Source organism: Oncorhynchus clarkii, chromosome 24 (assembly GCF_045791955.1).
Source record: "Oncorhynchus clarkii lewisi isolate Uvic-CL-2024 chromosome 24, UVic_Ocla_1.0, whole genome shotgun sequence".
Lineage (NCBI taxonomy): Eukaryota > Metazoa > Chordata > Actinopteri > Salmoniformes > Salmonidae > Oncorhynchus > Oncorhynchus clarkii.
In genome coordinates, this window is record NC_092170.1 from 1,832,056 (window position 1) to 1,855,548 (window position 23,493).

Genomic DNA, 23,493 nt, shown 5'->3' on the forward strand with positions numbered 1-23,493 from the left:
CAATTTTTCAGTTTTTGATTTGTTAAAAAAGTTTGAAATATCCAATAAATGTCGTTCCACTTCATGATTGTGTCCCACTTGTTGTTGATTCTTCACAAAAAAATACAGTTTTATATCTTTATGTTTGAAGCCTGAAATGTGGCAAAAGGTCGCAAAGTTCAAAGGGGCCGAATACTTTTGCAAGGCACTGTAGATCCCCCCCAATAATGCTCTACAGCATAACCTCTATACAACGCACTAGGTTCCTTCTCTGATCCTAATCGTATGATTGGATGGACAACATGTCAGTTCATACTGAAAAAGCTTAGATTTCCAGAAGTGGTCATAATTACCATGTAGGTCTATGGAAGGGGGTGAGGTCTACGAGCCTCCTAGGTTTTGTATTGAAGTCAATGGATCCAGAGGAGGACAGTAGCTAGCTGTCCTCCCGCTACACCTTTGTGCTGACCTAGATAGTGCTTTTGAAGTTACTATAGACCTTCATGGCAAAATAGTGTTTTAATCAATTATTTGGTGACATAGGAATATATTTAGTATAGTTTTATCTAAAAAGCAAAAAAAAATATTTTTATGAAATTTCACTGAGGAGGATGGTCCTCCCCTTCCTCCTCTGAGGAGCCTCCACTGGCAGAGACAGAGCTCAAATAATTCCTAGTAAACTGGGATGGAGTGGGTGGTATGCTATAAAAACATTTAAGCATTTGGATTTGTCATGTGTCATTTGGATAAAAGCGTCTGCTAAATGTCATATATTATATATTCGTATTTAAGTGTTTGGCAAAGCCCAATGGAATTTATTGATCAAAACATTTTATTCATGAGAAAACTACCCCGTCCCAGCCCAGTACCCTTAGTCTCGCGTGAGTTGCATCGTGTGAGCTCTGCGCAGTGAGAACTGTAGCTAGGTTGTCCGCCATTGCTGAGTGTGGAGATCTACGTTAGAGAAACATTGCCGTTTGGTTGTCAACAACCAACTACGGACTAGTGAGGGTCGAGTGGAAGCTCCACAAGTATACTTCCCTGTACCTAACCAGATAATATTTTCATGTAAATACAGAACACACAGACGAGGTAACCATGTCCAATCTCAGCAAAGGCGGCACAAAAAAGGACACCAAGATGAGGATACGAGCTTTTCCTGTAAGTACACACTGCTAATAGGACCTGTCCCTGCCAGCAGCAGGCGGTGACTGGACCACCGAGGTTCGAGTAACTAGCTAGCTGGGGAGTGCAGTTTGCAAGGCCGATCTTTCAGTAAAAACAAGTAGATAGCTAGCTACCCCCTACAAGAGGTTATGGATAGCTGCTTGCTAGCTACCTACTGTTAGATACAGTAGCTAGTAACGTTACTGTTGTCAGACAATTATTAGCTAGCGAACGACCAACTGTCATTTTACCCGGAGAAAAACATGGTTTCTAGCTAGTTAACTAAATATTTGGGGTCGTAGCTTTGTTTGTGGCTGAACGACTTGTTTTATTTAACGTTAGGTCAAATCAGAAACTGGTGGGTTGGACTGGAGAGAATTGTTGTTATTCTGCATGACATGGTTTGCTGAATCACGTTCTTTTAGTTAATTAAAAAAAACGTTCTTTAGTTACATGCCAATAAAACCTTTCGATACCCCGACTAACTTTAACTGTTGGATAGATAGCTAACTTTAGCATCTACTGTTACACCTAGTTAATGTAACGTTAGATACTTTGTCTTTCAAGATTGAAGTAGCTAACGTTAGCCTAAGTTTAATTTGTAAACAGTTTGCTAAAACTAATGGACAAAAGCTAATGGGAGTAAGCTATTGGTTGACATCAGTTTTCAGAAGATCAGTATTCAGTTATGACGGATGTCCCTCCACTGAATCCCCAATGATCCCCTATAGTAGCTCTCGATAACCCTTCTCTCCATAGGGTTTCCAGCAGTTAGCTTTGCCCACTGCTGGCTCCATGTGAACTACAATTCCGACTTCGTGTTTTAAAGTTTAGAAACGTAAATAATCATTGTTTGCGAAAAGGTTTTCGAAACAAATGGCCCTTTCATATCAGTCAAATAATCTATTTTTAAAATATGTTTTATATATATATTTTAAGTGTTCCCTCTTCTCCACAATTTCGTGGTATCCAATTGGTAGTTGGTCTTGTCCCATCGCTGCAAATCCCGTACGGACTCGGGAAAGGCGAAGGTCGAGAGCTATGCGTCCTCCGAAACACAACCCAACCCAGCCAAGCCGCACTGCTTCTTGATACGGTGCCCGCTTAACCCGGAAGCCAGCCGCACCAATGTGTTGGAGGAAACGCCGTACACCTGGCAACCGTGTCAGCATGCATTGGGCCCGGCCCAGGAGTCGCTAGTGCGCGATGGGACAAGAACTTCCCTGCCGGCCAAACCCGGACGACGCTGGGCCAATTGTGCGCTTCCCCATGGGTCTCCAGGTCACGGCCGGCAGCGACAGAGCTTAGACTTGAACCAGGATCTCTAGTGGCACAACGAGCACTGTGATGCAGTTTCTTAGACCTCTGCAACACGCAGGAGGCCCGAACAATTATATTTAAAATAAAAACAATTATTCACTTACTGTATAAATGTGTGCCTCCAGTTGATGAACTACACTTCCTCCCAGTTATGCTTACACGGGTGTTCGGAACAGGCTAGACAGCTAATTGGCACAGTTGGTCTCCTCTTGTCTGTCTTCTGTAAACAAGCACGGTAATGTGGAAATATGGCCATGTGGGAACACTAACCCTATTAATGTGTGTAGTAATTTAACATTTTGTTTTTATAAAATTATTTCTCGCTGATATGAGATATACATTACTTGTGTTTCCAAAACCGTACCACTTTCGCATTAACGTTTAGAGCAAGCATCGGGCTTAAGGTAGTTAGCGTCTATGAATGGGCTAAATTAATTATTGTGACATCCGGTAGCTAGTTTTGCCAGTTTTGTTAGTTTAATCTTCACCAAGGCAGTGACTCATCATAAAAGTCTAATTACCTTAGGCCTTAAATGAAAGGATCATGTGCTTAGCCCAGTGTTTAGTTGAAAGTTCACTGCCATCAGATCATGTTACCTCCCCTTGCTGTTCAGATCTCCATATGACAAAACTTTAAATCATTATCATGAAAGGGATGGGAAGTATATGAGTGCTCCTCAGATTCTATCCAGTTTGCCATCTACTGAGTATCACGGCTGAAGCCACTTTGGAACACACTTTTGATATGCAGAGAGATGGAGTAGAATAGATCTTTAAAATTCTTGTTTTATGTCTTGGCTGGGACTTCCTAGGGCCCATTTCAGACATTCAGAGATGTCCTCAGAATCAGCAATTAGTCTGGCCACAGACTAAAATGATGTTGAGTACCACAGAAAATAGGACTGTTTTGTGTAGTTCTGGTCCAGGGTGTTAGTGCACTTCCTCTACTAACGTTGACCAGAGAGAAACAAAACTGTGCAATCATGGTCCGAAAAAGGTTCAGGCCCTGTACCTGGATTATTAGTGGGATACAAGACAGTTAATTTATTGTGGTAAGTTTCTAGGTTTTATAAAAATGACTTGTGAGTAAAAGGCCTATTAGTTGCAGAGGGTTTCACTTCATCGGTCCCTCACTCCAATAAGAAATCCAAATACCAACCTTGCATAATTGTTCTCGGGTTGAGTAGGGTCATGGATTGTCCTGCTATGTTACCTCCCGGATCCTTGTGAACCCTGTCCAATCACACCGATACTTCCTGTGAAATATGCTTGTGTTTGGATGGTGCCATATCCAGACACCTTGTATGCAGCTTTTGGCCAGCCTCACTTTGGAGAGCCTCCAGGTTTAACAGGCTATGGTTGAATGTGACAGCCAAAGGTGACAAGGGATTTATATCAAGCTGTGAATATGGCCATGTTTATCCGAGTGTGATGGTTGGCTACAGTGCAGTTACTGTTTGTCCAGTTAAAATGAGAATTTGGGGGAAAGGCAAATGTTACGAGGCACAGTTAGAGGTGGCCGTGAGCAATATGATATGGAAAATATAAAACGCTTTCATTCATGCTATGGACTGGATGGAACCTTATTGGGAATATTGTCATGATATTGCAGTCCTGCACTCTTAGTTCATCACAAGGAACACAAATAGGGACACACCTCTGTTTCCTTTACAGTGATTTGTTTTAATATACTTTAAATCATGAATTTGCAGGAGGAGCATTCTTTAATCAATGTTACACTCAAACTGTTAGATATTGAAATATAATATAGGCACTCTTTAAATAAGTAGGGGTTTTGGGGTTGCAGAAGTGTAGCAAGTGTTGACTTGTTTTGTCTCTCTCGCAGGTTGCTGACCTAAAGATGTAGGCTAGCCTAGCAGGAGACTGATAAAAAGGGAGGCTATGCATATGGTGTCTATCAAGCTTGCTTTGCTCCAGTTCTCCCTCAAATGAGGGAGCCAAAGATCCCCGAAACTTTGGCCTGTCAGTCTATTTGTCTGCTCGCCTCTCACTCCCTTTCTCCACTGCAGATGACGATGGACGAGAAGTATGTCAACAACATCTGGGACCTTCTGAAGAATGCCATCCAGGAGATCCAGAGGAAGAACAACAGCGGGCTGAGCTTCGAGGAGCTCTACAGGAACGCCTACACCATGGTGCTGCACAAACACGGCGAGAAGCTCTACACAGGCCTCCGGGAGGTGGTCACCGAGCACCTCATCAACAAAGTAAGGCTCATCTCAGCGCAAGTTGATTCAGTACTGGGTGCTGTTCATTAGGGCATGTGATGGAATAATGTTAAAACGTTTTACAACAGACAGTTTCTTATTGGACTAGTCCCTCCCTGTTTCAACCAGTTCTTTAGTTTGACTTTTCATGGACACTACCCTGGTCTCGATTAACGTCCCTTTGCTGGATTTGTGTATGGCAGTAATCACCGTTGTAAAATAACTGGCAGAGTATTTTCCGTCTTACAGGATCTCTACAGTGGTAGAATAGTCACTGAGCTTGACCACAAGATGTTACTCACCTTGACCATAATAACATTTTCATTGTTGAAAAGCAAGGAAACAAACCTTGTCTGTCAATCGAATCCAGGCGATATTAATCCAGGCGATATTAAATTACAGGCCAATTGCCCTGTTCAGTGTTGGGCCTGTTTGGTATGCTGACAGCATGATGAAGTGGAGTGCTCATATTAAACCAATTACTGTGGAAAGCTCAGAGAATCTGTCTGACTATGGCTGGATGCGGAGAACTTGCAAAAGAAAGCAAACTATCCGGAAAACATGAGTTGCTTCCATTCATTCAGAAGCCTTATATTTAGTGGTTGGAATTTAAATGAGTTAAGTTTGAGGAATGGGGCTATCAGAATGCCCAGCTCCACTAGGGCCCATAGGCATCTGACTGGAGATTTGAAAGCTCTCTTTCAGTAAACACACACAGTCCTGATCTATGACAAGCTCGGTTGATTGAAAAAGTATTCTGTTTCGGAGAGCGAAGCAGGATTTTTGTTTTTGCTTTGTGTTTTGTTGAATTATGTAGGTACTAGGAAGCAGATCGATCTGCCTTTTGGTGCTTGAATCAGTGATTGTGAAAGCCTTTGACTTTGGGAAAGCGTTTGTGGGATTTAGTTCCACAAACTATCCTCAGACAGATTTCTATCACATGATCCCTATAACGTTCATGTTTAAACCACACACACCATGTAGGTCAACATATTCCACTGAATGAGTAGCAGCAGGAAGCAGCATCAGATTATTTTAAAGCCGTGACAGGTTTCTATGGGGTCTGCAAACTATTTGGAAACAATGACATTACTAGGCCAATTAAATATCTATGCAGGGCTAGGGCTTTGGCAGTCATTACATTTTTTCAGCTGGTTTATTGTCATTTAAATAACTGCCGGTCTCATGGTAATTGACCATTTAATTAACATAAAGATGCTTTGCATCTCCGGTTTCCACTTATAGCCACTGATGCGGACCTTTGGAACATCTACATTTTAAAACATCTAATAAATCAATTTAATATAGCCACAATAAATATATATATTTTTTTTATAGGCATGAAGAAAATGTAGCCTATTCCAGAAGAACAGAATAGCATATTCCTTTGGTAGGCCCTGATCTGGCTGTGCCATATGGCAGTTGGGTACACTAGTTCATTTATCAGGCAATATTTGCTTATAATTCCGGTGGCATTATTTTATAGTAAGAGCAATACAATAAGTTAATAAAATTGGGTATTTTTCTCCCAAACGATTTTCGATGGAGTGCGCACATGCGGCTATTCGGTGTTGAGCGGTTAACAAAGAAACAGATCCTCCAATATGCTTAATTTACAGTTATTTATTCAACTTTAGTTGTGATAGAAACATTAGGTTATATGTTTTGATTTCTAATACATTAAGGCTGCATGAAGCAAAGAATGATGATTTGAAAAAAGTTGCATGAAAGGGAAGTGCTTTGCTCTTTTTCTTGCGCAGGCTACACACACACCTCATTAGTCTCACATTCAAAATTTGACATGCACTTGATAATATCCTCACGCAGTATTCTCCATTTAATCTGGTCTTTACATACAGTGCCTTGCGAAAGTATTCGGCCCCCTTGCACTTTGCGACCTTTTGCCACATTTCAGGCTTCAAACATAAAGATATAAAACTGTATTTTTTTGTGAAGAATCAACAACAAGTGGGACACAATCATGAAGTGGAACGACATTTATTGGATATTTCAAACTTTTTTAACAAATCAAAAACTGAAAAATTGGGTGTGCAAAATTATTCAGCCCCTTTATTTTCAGTGCAGCAAACTCTCTCCAGAAGTTCAGTGAGGATCTCTGAATGATCCAATGTTGACCTAAATGACTAATGATGATAAATACAATCCACCTGTGTGTAATCAAGTCTCCGTATAAATGCACCTGCACTGTGATAGTCTCAGAGGTCCGTTAAAAGCGCAGAGAGCATCATGAAGAACAAGGAACACACCAGGCAGGTCCGAGATACTGTTGTGAAGAAGTTTTAAAGCCGGATTTGGATACAAAAAGATTTCCCAAGCTTTAAACATCCCAAGGAGCACTGTGCAAGCGATAATATTGAAATGGAAGGAGTATCAGACCACTGCAAATCTACCAAGACCTGGCCGTCCCTCTAAACTTTCAGCTCATACAAGGAGAAGACTGATCAGAGATGCAGCCAAGAGGCCCATGATCACTCTGGATGAACTGCAGAGATCTACAGCTGAGGTGGGAGACTCTGTCCATAGGACAACAATCAGTCGTATATTGCACAAATCTGGCCTTTATGGAAGAGTGGCAAGAAGAAAGCCATTTCTTAAAGATATCCATAAAAAGTGTCGTTTAAAGTTTGCCACAAGCCACCTGGGAGACACACCAAACATGTGGAAGAAGGTGCTCTGGTCAGATGAAACCAAAATGGAACTTTTTGGCAACAATGCAAAACGTTATGTTTGGCGTAAAAGCAACACAGCAGAACACACCATCCCCACTGTCAAACATGGTGGTGGCAGCATCATGGTTTGGGCCTGCTTTTCTTCAGCAGGGACAGGGAAGATGGTTAAAATTGATGGGAAGATGGATGGAGCCAAATACAGGACCATTCTGGAAGAAAACCTGATGGAGTCTGCAAAAGACCTGAGACTGGGACGGAGATTTGTCTTCCAACAAGACAATGATCCAAAACATAAAGCAAAATCTACAATGGAATGGTTGAAAAATAAACATATCCAGGTGTTAGAATGGCCAAGTCAAAGTCCAGACCTGAATCCAATCGAGAATCTGTGGAAAGAACTGAAAACTGCTGTTCACAAATGCTCTCCATCCAACCTCACTGAGCTCTAGCTATTTTGCAAGGAGGAATGGGAAAAAATGTCAGTCTCTCGATGTGCAAAACTGATAGAGACATACCCCAAGCGACTTACAGCTGTAATCGCAGCAAAAGGTGGCGCTACAAAGTATTAACTTAAGGGGGCTGAATGATTTTGCACGCCCAATTTTTCAGTTTTTGATTTGTTAAAAAAGTTTGAAATATCCAATAAATGTCGTTCCACTTCATGATTGTGTCCCACTTGTTGTTGATTCTTCACAAAAAAATACAGTTTTATATCTTTATGTTTGAAGCCTGAAATGTGGCAAAAGGTCGCAAAGTTCAAGGGGGCCGAATACTTTCGCAAGGCACTGTATGTGTGAAATAATGTTTTATTTAGAATGGCCCACAAAAAATGAAAATCATCCATAGCCTGCACTCGAATAGCGAATGGAGGTTATGTGCAGTTACTTTTTTAATATGCCAGGTAGGCTACACTGTTTGTAAAGCAGATTAATGTGCTTAATTTAAATATAGCAGCACGAGAAAGCTGGGATACACTTTTATTAAATAGTGGCCAGTCAAAACTCAGTCAGAACACGTTTCACCAGGCTGTGTAGGCTATGGGCTCTCCAACCATGTTCCAGGGGTCTTGAGCATATAGGCTACGTTTTGGATTTATTTGGCCACTTCAGTTGTGATACAAACCTTAGCAAAGCATATAGGCCTATGGACTAGGTTACATAATGCATGCAGCTATGATTTGAAAAATTAGCAAAAAAATGCGTGCACTGTGAATCATTCACAACAATCTTGTCTTTAGATATACTAAATAATGTGAGAATGGGTGATTATCATGCACCTGTCGGAACAGGGGCAGGGTAAAAAAAAAGACGTCTTCCATATGCACTAGAATAGCAAATGGATACGCTTTTCCCGCGGTTCATTTTCATGCAAGCCAGTTAGGCAACTTTGGTTGAAAAGCGAAGCAATTTGCTTAATATTTGGAAAGCTGAGACGTACATGTAGTAGGCCTAGCCTATAGAAAGCTGATGGGATTCTCCTCTTTTTAACAGATTGCATAGCCTATAGAAACGCAACAGGAACACTTTCATTCCATGCATCAACCAGCTATGAGAAGCTGTCTCTCCCTGCGCAGAAGGTGATCCTATTCTGCTCAAACTCTGAATGCCAGGGCTCTCATGAAATATTTACTTTTAGATTTCATTTGTATTGATGTCAGAGTGATTAGAGGGACAATAGAGTGCTGAGTACCGGCAGTTAGCAAGTTTGCTAGGCTACTAATGACAATCAGAGGCATCAGATGACTGTGGTCATGACTCCTGACTGCCAGTGTGGCTGTATTACGGTCACCATAGGCCTATGTAGGTTGGCATGCCTACCTTTTCAGATTATCAATCATCACTCTGGATGTCAATATTTCAGCAGTGGCCTTCAAATTAAAAAAACACCACCCAATTGGCATCTCAGAATTAAAACAAATACTCTCCCATTGACATTCTGATTTGCAATCAGAGTAATAGGGTACATCCATTTGAATTCAATCCCTTTTTGACAGCATCCAGTTTGATTTAAACAAAACTTTCCAAACATGTTTTGCTATGGAAGAACTGGTCATAGTGGCAAAAATCACTGAAGCTGGAGACTCATATCTCCCTCACTAGCTTTAAGCACCAGCTGTCAGAGCAGCTCACAGATCACTGCACCTGTACATAGCCCATCTGAAATAGCCCATCCAACTACCTCATCCCCATACTGTATTTATTTATTTATCTTGCTCCTTTGCACCCCGGTATCTCTACTTGCACATTCATCTTCTGCACATCTACCATTCCAGTGTTTACTTGCTATATTGTAATTACTTTGCCACCATGGCCTATTTATTGCCTTATCCTACCTCATTTGCACATACTGTATATAGACTTTTTCCACTGTATTATTGACTGTGTTTGTTTATTCCATGTGCAACTTTGTTGTATGTGTCAAACTGCTTTGCTTTATCTTGGCCAGGTCACAGTTGCAAATGAGTACTTGTTCTCAACTAACCTACCTGGTTAAATAAATGTAAACTTTCAAATATTCCTTTGTTGACTGTTGCAGGGCGTTATATCGTCCTCCTTCAGCACTGGCTTGAACCCTAGCTCTGCCTTAAGCTCTCTCCTGGCCCCTTACACTAAGTCTGAATTTGTCCTGCTAGGTGACCTAAACTTGGACATGCTTAAACCATCTAACCAAGTCCTAAAGCAATGGGACTCCCTAATTTTTTCTCAGATTATTACCAATTCCACAAGGTATGACTCCAAACACCCAGAAAAGGATACTCTCCTCAGTGTTATCCTCACAAATAATCCTGATAGGTACCAGTCTGGTGATCACTGTTTTACAGCCTGTGTTCATAATGGCTGCTCAGTGAAACGTCCTGTCCTGATTTGTCATAGACGCTTGCTAAAAAACTTTAATGAGCAAGCCTTCCTTCATGACCTGGCCTCTGTATATTGGTATTAGAGGTCAACCGATTAATCTGAATGGCCGATTAATTAGGGCCGCTTTCAAGTGTTCGTAACAATCGGAAATCGGTATTTTTGGACACCGATTTGGCTGATTTAAAAAATATATATAATTGTACACCTTTATTTATCCTTTATTTAACTAGGCAAGTCTGTTCAGAACACATTCTTATTTTCAATGACAGCCTAGGAACGGTGGGTTAACTGCCTTGTTCAGGGGCAGAGTGACAGATTTTTACCTTGTCAGCCCGGGGATTCAATCTTGCAACCTTACAGTTAACTAGTCCAACGCTCTAACCACCTGATTACATTGCACTCCACGAGGAGACTGCCTGTTACACGAATGCAGTAAGAAGCCAAGGTAAGTTGCTAGCTAGCATTAAACTTATCTTATAAAAAACAATCAATCGATCATAATCACTGTTATAACTACACATGGTTGATGATATTACTAGTTTAATCTAGCGTGTCCTGCGTTGCATATAATCGATGCGGTGCGTATTCACGAAAAAGGACCATCTTGCTCCAATGTGTAAACATCAATGCCTTTCTTAAAATCAATACACAAGTATATTGCCTGCTAACCTGGCTCGTTGTGAACTCTGTGAAGACTATTTCTTCCTAACAAAGACAGCCAACTTCGCCAAACGGGGGATGATTTAACAAAAACGCATTTGCAAAAAAAGCACAATCGTTGCGCTTACCTAACCATAAACATCAATGCCTTTCTTAAAATCAATACACAGAAGTATATATTTTTAAACCTGCATATTTTGCTAAAAGAAATCCAGGTTAGCAGGCAATATTAACCAGTTGAAATTGTGTCACTTCTCTTGCGTTCATTGCACGCAGAGTCCGTGTATATGCAACAGTTTGGGCCGCCTAATTTGCCAGAATTTGACGTAATTATGACATAACATTGAAGGTTGTACAATGTAACATGAATATTTAGACTTATGGATGCCACCCGTTAGATAAAATACGGAACGGTTCCGTATTTCACTGAAAGAATAAACGTCTTGTCTTCGAGATGATAGTTTCCGGATTCGACCATATTAATGACCTAAGGCTCGTATTTCTGTGTGTTATTATGTTATAATTAAGTCTATGACTTGATAGAGCAGTCTGACTGAGGAATGGTAGGCACCAGCAGGCTCGTAAGCATTCATTCAAACAGCACTTTTGTGCGTTTTGCCAGCAGCTTGTCGCTGTGCTTCAAGCATTGAGCTGTTTATGACTTTAAGCCTATCAACTCCCGAGATTAGGCTGGTGTAACCGATGTGAAATGGCTAGCTAGTTAGCGGGGTGTGCGCTAATAGCGTTTCAAACGTCACTCGCTCTGAGACTTGGAGTGGTTGTTCCCCTTGCCCTGCAAGGGCTGCGGCTTTTGTGGAGCGATGGGTAACGCTGCTTCAAGGGTGGCTGTTGTCGATGTGTTCCTGGTTAGAGGCCAGGTAGGGGCGAGGAGAGGGACGGAAGCTATGCTGTTACACTGGCAATACTAAAGTGCCTATAAGAACATCCAATAGTCAAAGGTATATGAAATACAAATCGTATAGAGAGAAATTGTCCTATAATTACTACAACCTAAAACTTCTTACCTGGTAATATTGAAGACTCCTGTTAAAAGGAACCACCAGCTTTCATTTGTTCTCATGTTCTGAGCAAGGAACTTAAACGTTAGCTTTTTTACATGGCACATATCGCACTTTTACTTTCTTCTCCAACACTTTGTTTTTGCATTATTTAAACCAAATTGAACATGTTTCATTTTATTTGAGGCTAAATTGATGTATTATATTAAGTTAAAATAAGTGTTCATTCAGTATTGTTGTAATTGTCATTATTACAAATACATATTTTTTTTAAAAAGTCGGCCGATAAATCGCTATCGGCTATTTTTGGTCCTCCAATAATCGGTATCGGCATTGAAAAATCATAATCGGTTGACCTCTAATTGGTGTAGAATCAAATTGATCCTGTCTGTCGAAGAAGCTTGGACTTTCTTTTTTGATATCTTCAGTGATATTGTTAACAAACACGCCCCCATAAAGAACATTTTAAATAAAACCGGTTCAGACCCTGCTTTGACTGTGATCTTGCAGAGTTACTCCACATCAAGAATTGCATTTGGCGAAAGGCTCGGCACACGCATACTCAGGCTGACTTGCTCTCGTTGAGGTATATGAGAAATAAGTGCTCTCAGGCTATCCGGAAGGCCAAAGTTAGATACTTCATATCCCTAAGAAGTTAATAAGGAGCAGTTCTCTCTCTCTCAGGGTTTAAACCCAAAAAGTTCTGGAAAATGGTTAAAGACCTGGAGAATAAACCCTCCTCCACATAGCTGCCCATGTCCCTTAATGTTGTTGATGTGGTTTTTACTAACAAGGAGCACATGGCTGAGCTCTTTAATCACCACTTCATTTAGTCAGGATTCCTATTTGACTCAGCCATGCCTCCTTGCCCGTCCAACATTTCCTAATTTCCCACCCCTTCTCATGTGACTAGCCCTAAAGCTCCTCCCTCTTTTCCCCTGCCCCGCTACAAAGTTTCTCCCTGCAGGCGGTCACTGAGTCCGAGGTGCTAAAGGAGCTCCTTAAATTTGACCCCCAAAAAACATCTGGGTCAGATAGTTTAGACCTTTTCTACTTTAACCTTTCTAGCGCAGGGGTTCCGCATAGCAGAACACCGACAACATTCCGCTGAAAAGGCAGCGCGCGAAATTCAAAAATATTAAGTCCAATACAGCAAATGAAAGATAAACATCTTGTTAATCTACCCATCGTGTCCGATTTAAAAAATGCTTTACAGCTAAAGCACAACATGATTATGTTAGATCACCGCCAAGTCAAAAATACACACAGCCATTTTTCCAGCCAAAGATTGGAGTCACAAAAAGCAGAAATATAGATCAAATGAATCACTAACCTTTGATGATCTTCATCAGATGACACCCAGAGGACATCATGTTACACAATACATGTATGTTTTGTTCGATAATGTGCATATTTATATCCAAAAATCTCAGTTTACATTGGTGCCTTACGTGCAGTAATGTTTTGATTCTAAAACATCTGGTGATTTTAGCAGAAATACTCAAACATTGATAAAAGATACTAGTGTTATTCACAGAATTAAAGATAGACTTCTCCTTAATGCAACTTCTGTGTCAGATTTACAGAAAAAGCATAATCTGAGAACGGCTCTCAGAACCCAAAACAGCCAGAGGAATAGCCGCCATTTTGGAATCAACAAAGTTATAAACAACACCATAAATATTTACTTGCCTTTGATGATCTTCGTCAGAAGGCACTCCCAGGAATGCCAGTTCCACAATAAATTACTGATTTGTTCCATAAAGTTCCATAATTTATATCCAAATAGCCACTTGTTGTTAGCGTGTTCATCCCAGTAATCCATCTTCATGAGGCGTGAGCATTTCGTCCAGACAAAAACTCGAAAAGTTCCGTTACAGTCCTTTAGAAACATGTCAAACGATGTATGGAATCAATCTTTGGGGTGTTTTTAACATAAAAAATCAATAATGTTCCAACCGGAGAATTCCTTTGTCTTCAGAAAAGGCACTGGAACGAGAGGTAACTCTGTCAGGAGCGCGCGTCATGAGACCGAGGCACAATGCCAGACCACTGACTCACAGGTCTCATGAGCCCCTCCTTTATAGTAGAATCCTCATTCAAGTTTCAAAAGACAGTTGACATCTAGTGGAAGCCCTAGGAAGTGTAACCTCATCCATATCTCAATGTGTACTCGGTAGGCAAAGCTTTGAAAAACTAGAAACCTCAGATGTCCCACTTCCTGGTTGGATTTTTCTCAGGTTTTCGCCTGCAATATGAGTTCTGTTATACTTACAGACCATTCAAACAGTTTTAGGCCCATCTCTGACCTTTTTAACTGGTGTCACCATTGCCCTTGATTCTAAGCAATGTTGTGCTGCTATTTTTTTTATTAACTTGGCCAAAGCTTTTGATACAGTAGACCATTCCATTCTTGTGGGCCGGCTAAGGAGTATTGGTGTCTCTGAAGGGTCTTTGGCCTGGTTTTCTAACTACCTCAGAGTGCAGTGTATAAAGTCAGAACATCTTCTGTCTCAGCCACTGCCTGTCACCAAGGGTGTATCCCAAGGGTCGATCCTGCACGCCTAGGATCATCAACAACATAGCTCAGGCAGTAGGAAGCTCTCTCTCTCCATTTATATTCAGATGATAGTCTTATACCCAACTGGCCCCTCCCCGGATTTTGTGTTCGGCAGGTAAGGGTGCTCTCTAGCGGCTAGATGTTCTTTACCATTCAGATTTGCCACCAATGCTCCTTATAGGACACATCACTGCACTCTATACACTTCTGTAAACTGGTCATCTCTGTATACACGTTGCAAGACCCACTGGTTGTTTCTTATTTAGAAAGGCCCTCTCTCCCTTCTAAGATGGTTATGATATACTGCAGCCCTCATCCTCCACATAGAACACCAGTTTTATCTCAATCTCTTCATTCAAAGTCTCAATCACGGACACTCTTACTGACAGTTGTGGCTGCTTTGTGTGATGTATTGTTGTCAAACCTTCTTGTCCTTTGTGCTGTTGTCTGTGCCCAACAATGTTTGTACCCTGTTTTGTGCAACTACCATGTTGTGCTGCTGCCATGTTGTGTTGCTACCATGTGGTCATGTTGTTGCTACCATGCTGTGTTGTCATGTGTTGCTGTCATGGTATGTTGTCGTCTTAGGTCTCTCTTTATGTGGTGTTGTCTCGAATGTCGTGATGTGTGTTTTGTCCTGTATTTTTCTTTTTAATCCGAGCACCCATCCCTGCAGGAGGCCTTTACATAGGCTGTCATTGTAAATAAGAATTTGTTCTTAACTGGCTTGCCTAGTTAAATGAAGGTTGAATAAAAAATAAAGGGGCTCAAAGTTGACCCATTTTGCACACCCTACCATACAATGAGACATCCATGTCTTTATCACTGGAAAATATAAACAGTTGAATTTGATATCATTTAAAGGCTTACAGTGTTGTCAAAATGTGATTGTTTATTGTGGACCTTTTTTTATTTAAATGTTCCTTTTTTGAACCTTTATTGCCTTTTATTATCAATTATCAAAAAGTCCATGAACTCATATTTGCATAAGTTGTAGCTTAGACCCTATTTCATATCATCTGAGGTTTTTGTGTTGTGCCTGCCATCAGTTGAGACACATCGAACTCTTATATAGGTAAAGGGTGGGTGTCATTTCAATCATCGCAATAGGATAGGTCCATTCTATTAATTATTTCAGACCACTGCAATTTACACCATTGGTCTTGGGCGATATACCATTTACCGGTGGTATTTTGAAATACAGACAGTATGATTTTCAATACCGTCCCCTCCTTGAATGTTTTGGCATTCAGGTCCAAAAAGCTAAGCTAACATTTAAGGTCCTTGCTCAGAACATGAGAACATATGAAAGCTGGTGGTTAAATATTCCCAGTTAAGAAGTTTTAGGTTGTAGTTATTATAGGAATTATGACATGTCGACTATTTTCTCTCTATACCATTTGTATTTCATATACCTTTGACTATTGGATGTTCTTATAGGCACTTTAGTATTGCCAGCTTAATCTCGGGAGTTGATAGGCTTGAAGTCATCAACAGCGCTGTGAATCAAGCATTGCTAAGAGCTGCTGGCAAACGCAGTAAAGTACTGTTTGAATGAATGCTTACGGGCCTGCTCCTGCCTATCACCGCTCAGTCAGACTGCTCTATCAAATCATAGACTTAATTATAATATAATAAACACAGAAATATGAGCCTTTGGTCATTAATATGGTCAAATCCGGAAACTATAATTTCAAAAACAAAACGTTTATTCTTTCAGTGAAATACGGAACCGTTCCATATTCTTTCGGACGGGTGACAACCCAAAGTCTAAATTTTGCTGTTACATTGCACAATCTTTAATGTTATGTCATAAAATGTAAAATTATGGCAAATTAGTTCGCAACGAGCCAGGCTGCCCAAACTGTTGAATAAGTTTAATACTCTGCTTGCACTGAACGCAAGATAAGTGACACAATTTCCCTAGTTAATATTGCCCACTAACATGAATTTATTTTAACTAAATATGCAGGTTTAAAAAATATATACTTCTGTGTATTGATTTTAAGAAAGGCATGGATGTTTATGGTTAGGTACATTCGTGCAACGATTGTGCTTTTTTCGCAAATGCGCTTTTGTTAAATCATCAGCCGTTTGGCGAAGTAGGCTGTGATTCGATGATAAATTAACAGCCACTATATTGATTATATGCAACGCAGGACAAGCTAGTTAACCTAGTAATATCATCAACCATGTGTAGTCAACTAGTGATTGTGAAGATTGATTGATTGTTTTTTATAAGCTAAGTTTAATGCTAGCAAGCAACTTACCTTGGCTCCTTGCAGCCACAAGGTCCTTTTGACGCTGCACTCGGGTAACAGGTGGTCAGCCTGCCGCGCAGTTTCCTCGTGGATTGCTATGTAACCGGCGTCCAAAAAGGCCTATTACCAATTATGAAAACTTGAAAATCGGCCCTAATTAATCGTCTGACCTCTAATTGAGACATCAAGTGGTTTGTGATGATGTGGCTTAGTTGGTAGAGCATGGCACTTGCAATGCTAGGGTTGTGGGTTCGATTCCCACGGGGGACCAGTATGAAAATGTATGCACTCACTACTGTAAGTTGCTCTGGATAAGAGCATCTACTAAAAATGTAATAGGAATGAAATGGCCATTTAAGTTTTCAGATATTCCAAACTTCTTCCATTTAAGAATGATGGAGGCGACTGTGTTCTTGGGGACCTTAAATGCCACGTCCATTTTTTCGTACCCTTCCCCAGATATGTGCCTCGACACAATACTGTCTCGTAGCTCTACGAACAATTCCTTCGACCTCGTGGCTTGGTTTTTGCTCTGACATGCACTGTCAACTGTGGTACCTTTATATAGACAAGTGTGTGCCTTTCCAATCAATTGAATTTAGCACATGTGGACTCCAATAAAGTTGTAGAAACATGTCCAGGACAATCAATGGAAACAGGATGCACCTGAGCTTAATTTCGAGACTCTTAGCAAAGTGTCTGAATACTTACGTGAATAAATGTTTTTTTATTTATAATACATTTGCAAAAAAATTCTAAACCTGTTATCGCTTTGTCACTATGAGTTATTGTGTGTAGATTGCTGAGGAATGTTTTGTATTTAATCCATTTTAGAATAAGGCTAACATAACAAAATGTGGAAAATGTCAAGGGCTCTGAATACTGTGTAAGTACAACCGATTCATCAGTAGGTGATTATAGTGAGCTGAGAGGGGTTCACTTTCCATTGAGATAGTATGCTGGGAACTGTTTCACTAAATTGTTGTTGTTTGATTGTTTCTCTGCCTGAAGTTGATGAGCACAGTGTTCTTTAGAGTCCCATACAGAGAGAGGAAACTCAGAGAGTGGAGCTTGTGGAGGGAGAGACTCACGGACAGAGAGTGTGTCATGCAGAGAAAGCGAGATGGGCTCAGTGTGCCAAGTCATCAGTGTGGTGTTGTAGTATCAAACGAATGCCTCTCTGCCTGACTGTGCTGCTGCTTCCCCATAGGTACGGGAAGATGTCCTCAACTCACTAAACAACAACTTCCTCCAAACACTAAACCAAGCCTGGAACGACCACCAGACAGCCATGGTCATGATCAGAGACATCCTCATGTACATGGTGAGTGGCACCACCAGCTACCAGAGCCATGTATTTAGAGAGTTATGTTTTAATTCTAGACATACATAGCATTATTTTAATATTCCCCATTTTAAATTAATGGGGTGCTAACATGGCTGCCATAGTATTGTAGGGTCATGTAAATGCATCATTATGCGGAAACCTCAATGTCCAAACTCTCTAAATACATGGCTCTGACAGCTACAAGGTGCAGTTGTAAACCAGGGATGTTTTACAAAAAACAAACATGTTTTTAGTATTTTGTTCATTCATGTTGTTCCAGTCAGCAGATACGTTTTCAAGATACAGCACAAATCTAAAAGTGATGCTACATTTTGCATCATTGTGTTTTGCATCATCACACTTTTAGAAAACGTAACTGCTGACATGCACAATTTGTGCTTATCAGACGTGCGCACACTTAGTTATTAGGATTTGACTGTATTTCTCAATACAGTGTCATCTCGTAACCCTCCCTTGGACTGGTAATGCATTGCTTCCTGGCTGCAGGTCTCAATCGCGCTCCAGGGTGAGGTACAGATCTGAGATCAGCTTCCCATCCACTAATCCTAAACAACCATTAGTGGGGGAAATGCAAAACTTGCCCAAGATCAGCCTTGAATGACAAAGCTTCACCCTCTCTTTCTCTCGTTTCCCAGGACCGGGTGTACGTGCAGCAGAACAATGTGGAGAACGTCTATAACCTGGGCCTGATCATCTTCAGAGACCAGGTGGTGCGCTACGGCTGCATCCGAGACCACCTCCGACAGACCCTCCTGGACATGATCGCACGAGAGAGGAAGGGCGAAGTGGTGGACAGGTATAATAATATGACCCGTCTATACACAGGTCCCGTTCGACTTCTTTAAAAGTGTACAAACTCCTAGCTTCGTTGAAGGATCACTGAAATGACTTGACAAGTGTAATCACTGGAAATGACTGGAAGCCATGCGGCGGAAAGCTTGTGTTCATCTGTCCAGTCATGTCTAAGCATCGACTGTTTGAAGGGAGGAGGGAAGGATGCACTTTGAAGGAATTCAAATAGAGCCACAGTTTCTGAGCTGAAGGAAGCAGTGTTTTTCCCGATGAAGAAAACCACAACCGTAATCCATGATCATTTCATTGTGCTCTTTGTTGAATTTAAAAAGTATCCGATAGTCTTTGAGCTGACCCAGACCTAAATGATATCCTATACACTGAGCGTACAAAACATTAGGAGTTGCACCCCCCTTTTCTCTCAGAACAGCCTCAATTCATCGGGGCATGGACTCTTCAAGGTGTTGAAAGTGTTCCACAGAGATAGATGCTGGCTCATGTTGACCCCAATGCTTCCCACAGTTGTCAAGTTAACCTGACCCTGTCTGTCTCTCTCGCTCTCTCTCAGGGGGGCGATCAGGAATGCCTGCCAGATGTTAATGATCTTAGGCCTCGAAGGGAGGTCGGTTTACGAAGAGGACTTTGAGGCCCCGTTTTTAGAAATGTCTGCAGAGTTCTTCCAGGTTTGTAAGAATCCCCTCCCCACCACATCTATTCATACATTTAATTTGCATCAATGCTATATGTCATGCACGTTGACTTGCATTGATATTTGTTGTTTGCCTACTATTATCATATTATGTACATCATGTGTATGCCCTCTGTCACCCAAGGCGCTCCTAACCCCGTGTTTGTTTGCCCTCCCAGATGGAAAGTCAAAAGTTTTTGGCGGAGAACAGCGCAAGCGTGTACATAAAGAAAGTGGAGGCGCGGATAAACGAGGAGATCGAGCGCGTGCTGCACTGCCTAGACAAGACGACAGAAGAGCCCATTGTGAAGGTGGTGGAGCGGGAGCTCATCTCCAAGCACATGAAGACCATCGTGGAAATGGAGAACTCGGGCCTCGTCCACATGCTCAAGAACGGAAAGACAGAGGGTCAGTTTGCCACACTAGTACTACTCCAGTCCCAGCTATACTTTGCATCCCAAATGGCACCTTATTTCCTATGCAGTGAAATACCTTTGACAGGCCCGATAGGGCTCTGGTCAAAAGTAGTGCACTATATAGGGCATAGGGTGCCATTTGGGACACCAGACTTTTTTCTTTTTTCATGAAAAGGGATATTTCACCCCGATGTTAGTGTCAGACATTTGCATACATCTTGAGGTCTTTTGCAGAGCAGAATAATTGAGTAATGTACATTGTGTGAATATGTGTTGTTATCGTGTGCATACTTGGCACCACCCGTGCCATTGTTTTGATATCAATGTCAGCAATTCTATATTTATGGTGAAAGATATTGGTGGGTGGTCTTTGGATACTAATGTGTTTGTACTGATGTGTGTGCGTGCGTGCATGCGTGAACACAGACCTGGCGTGTATGTATAAGCTCTTTAGCAGAGTGCCAAACGGACTGAAGACCATGTGTGAGTGCATGAGCTCCTACCTCCGCGAGCAGGGCAAGGCGCTGGTGTCAGAGGAGGGCGAGGGCAAAAACCCTGTGGATTACATCCAGGTAATTTACACCGGAAGTGACATCATTGGCAGGGGGTCCACAAAAAAATGTATCTGGCTACATTCCCATTCTTCCAAAGTGTGCATTTCCACACTCCCTGGTCATGGATTTAACAATAGGGGAAACTCCAGTGAATTCTTATACCGATTCAATGCTTTTAAATCCACTGTAGGGATGCAATTTCTGTTGTTATACTCCATATTGCCACTAGATGGCAGATACGAGCATGTAGTAAGTGCCATTGCTTTCCAATAATGTCATGTGTTCTTCCTTCCTCTGGTTTTTGTTCTCTGCAGGGTCTGTTGGATCTGAAGTCTCGTTTCGACCGCTTCCTTCTAGAGTCGTTCAACAACGACCGGCTCTTCAAGCAGACCATCGCAGGGGACTTTGAATACTTCCTCAACCTCAACTCGCGCTCCCCCGAGTACCTCTCCTTGTTCATCGACGACAAGCTGAAGAAAGGCGTAAAAGGAGTGAGTCGTTTTCTGATGTAATGGGGAGGAACGTTCCTCTCCTCAGGGCAGACAGGCTGCGTCCCTAATGACACCATATTCTCTATACAGTGCTCTACTTTTCACCAGGGCCCAATATAAGGAATAGGTGACATTTGATTGTGACACATATTTGGTTGTGTTTCTGATTATTTTGTGCCCAGTAGAAATGAATGGTAAATAATGTATTGTGTCATTTTGGAGTCACTTTTATTGTAAATAAGAATATCATATATTTCTAAACACTTCTACATTAATTTGGATGCTACCATGATTACAGTTCATTTGGAATGAATTGTGAATAATTATGATTGAGAAGTTTATACGCACAAATATGACAATTTACCATTAATTTCTATTGGGCACAAAATAATCTGAAACACAACCAAATAACAGAAAATGCATCCAACACATTTGTAGAGAAACACGCTTGATGTAGTCATTGCATGCAATGAATATGGGACCGAATACTACACTTTTTACTACTTTAATACACATAAGTGAATTTGTCCCAATACTTTTGGTCCCTTAAAATGCACAAAAAGTGATGTAATTTCTTAACGGTTCACCTGATATGGATGAAAATGACCTACAATTAAAGCTGATGGACTCCACTTTAACCTCAGTCATTGTATCATTTCAAATTCAAAGTGCTGGAGTACAGAGCCAAAACAACCACAATCGGGTCACTGTCCCTTTACTTTTGGAGCTCACTGTATAAGGAGTTCAATATATTTGATTAAATCAGTGTTTCAAATGTAATCATTTAAAGTGTGTATGTGTGGTCGTGTAACACTCGCTGTCCTCTCGTTCTGTGTGTGAGTAGTTGACGGAGCAGGAGGTGGAGTCGATCCTGGACAAGGCCATGGTGCTCTTCAGGTTCATGCAGGAGAAGGATGTGTTTGAGAGGTACTACAAACAGCACCTGGCCAGGAGGCTGCTCACCAACAAGAGCGTCTCTGACGACTCGGAGAAGAACATGATCTCTAAACTCAAGGTGAGGAAACAGGAGGAGGAAGAGCAGTATCTTATGATCTTCCATCCATTAACAGATTCATCAACTGTTTGTTTCAGATATACAGTGCATTCGGAAAGTATTCAGACCCCTTGACTTTTTCCACATCTTGTGACCTTAGTCTTATTCTAAAAGGAATGGAAGTAATTTTTTCAAATTTATTACAAATAAAAAACAGAAATATCACATACATTAGCATCCAGACCCTTTACTCAGTACTTTGTTGAAGCACCTTTGGCAGCAATTACAGCCTTGAGTCTTCTTAGATATGACGCTACAAGCTTGGCACAACTGTATTTGGAGAGTTTCTCCCATTCTTCTCTGCAGATCCTCTCAAGCTCTGTCAGGTTGGATGGGGAGCGTCGCTGGATAGCTATTTTCAGGTCTCTGAAGAGATGTTGTCTCTGGCTGGGCCACTCACGGACATTCAGAGACTTGTCCCGAAGCCACTCCTGCGTTGTCTTGGCTGTGTGCTTAGGGTCGTTGTCTGGTTAGAGGTGAACCTTTGCCCCAGTCTGAGGTTGGTGAAGGTTCTCTCTGTACTTTGCTCTGTTTATCTTTCCCTCGATCCTGACTAGTCTCCAAGTCCTTGCCGCTGAAAAAATCCCCACAGCATGATCCTGACTCCACCATGCTTCACCGTAGGAATGGTGCCAGGTTTCCTCCAGACATGACGCTTGGCATTCAGGCCAAAGAGTTCGATCTTGGTTTCATCAGACAAGAGAATCTTGTTTCTCATGGTCTGAGTACTTTAGATGCCTTTTGGCAACTCCAAGCGGGCTGTCATATGCCTTTTACTGAGGAGTGGCTTCTGTCTGGCTACTCTACCACAAAGGCCTGATTGCTGGAGTACTACAGAGATGGTTGTCAGTGACCATTGGGTTCTTGGTCACCTCCCTGACCAAGGCCCTTCTCCACCGATTGCCTGGCGGCCAGCTCTAGGAAGAGTCTTGGTGGTTCCAAACTTCTTCCATTTTAAGAATGATGGAGGCCACTGTGTTCTTGGGAACCTTCAATGCATTTTTTTGGTAAACTTCCCCAGATTTGTGCCTCGACACAATCCTGTCTCGTAGCTCTACGGACAATTCCTTCGACCTCGTGGCTTGGTTTTTGCTCTGACGTGCACTGTCAACTGTGAGACCTTATATAGACAGGTCTTTCAAAATCATGTCCAATCAATTGAATTTACTACAGGTGGTCTCCAATCAAGTTGTAGAAACATCTCAAGGAGGATCAATGGAAACAGGATGCACCTGAGCTCAATTTCGAGTCTCATTGCAAAGGGTCTGAATACTTATGGAAATAAGGTATCTGTTTTCTTAGAATTAATACATTTGCAACTATTTCTAAAAACCTGTTTTCACCTTATGATGAGGTACTGTGTGTAGATTGATGAGAAAATCCATTTTAGAATAAGGCTTTAACGTAA

General features: G+C 41.4%; 1 protein-coding gene and 1 non-coding gene across 2 annotated transcripts in view; both read left to right on the forward strand.

Moving 5' to 3' along the window:
• Window positions 1-876: 876 nt before the first annotated feature.
• Window positions 877-23,493, forward strand: part of LOC139382351 (cullin-3-like) — a 29,018-nt gene continuing 6,401 nt past the window's right edge. Inside the window, exons 1-9 of the mRNA XM_071126324.1 lie at window positions 877-1,140; window positions 4,497-4,694; window positions 17,953-18,066; window positions 18,726-18,886; window positions 19,451-19,565; window positions 19,750-19,978; window positions 20,413-20,558; window positions 20,855-21,031; window positions 21,876-22,046. Of these exons, the coding sequence (XP_070982425.1) occupies window positions 1,078-1,140; window positions 4,497-4,694; window positions 17,953-18,066; window positions 18,726-18,886; window positions 19,451-19,565; window positions 19,750-19,978; window positions 20,413-20,558; window positions 20,855-21,031; window positions 21,876-22,046 (1,374 nt within the window). The 5' untranslated portion in view covers window positions 877-1,077. The remainder of the gene's footprint in view (window positions 1,141-4,496; window positions 4,695-17,952; window positions 18,067-18,725; window positions 18,887-19,450; window positions 19,566-19,749; window positions 19,979-20,412; window positions 20,559-20,854; window positions 21,032-21,875; window positions 22,047-23,493) is intronic.
• On the forward strand, window positions 16,943-17,013 carry trnaa-ugc (transfer RNA alanine (anticodon UGC)). Its single transcript has one exon. It is a non-coding gene; the product is annotated as a tRNA-Ala (tRNA).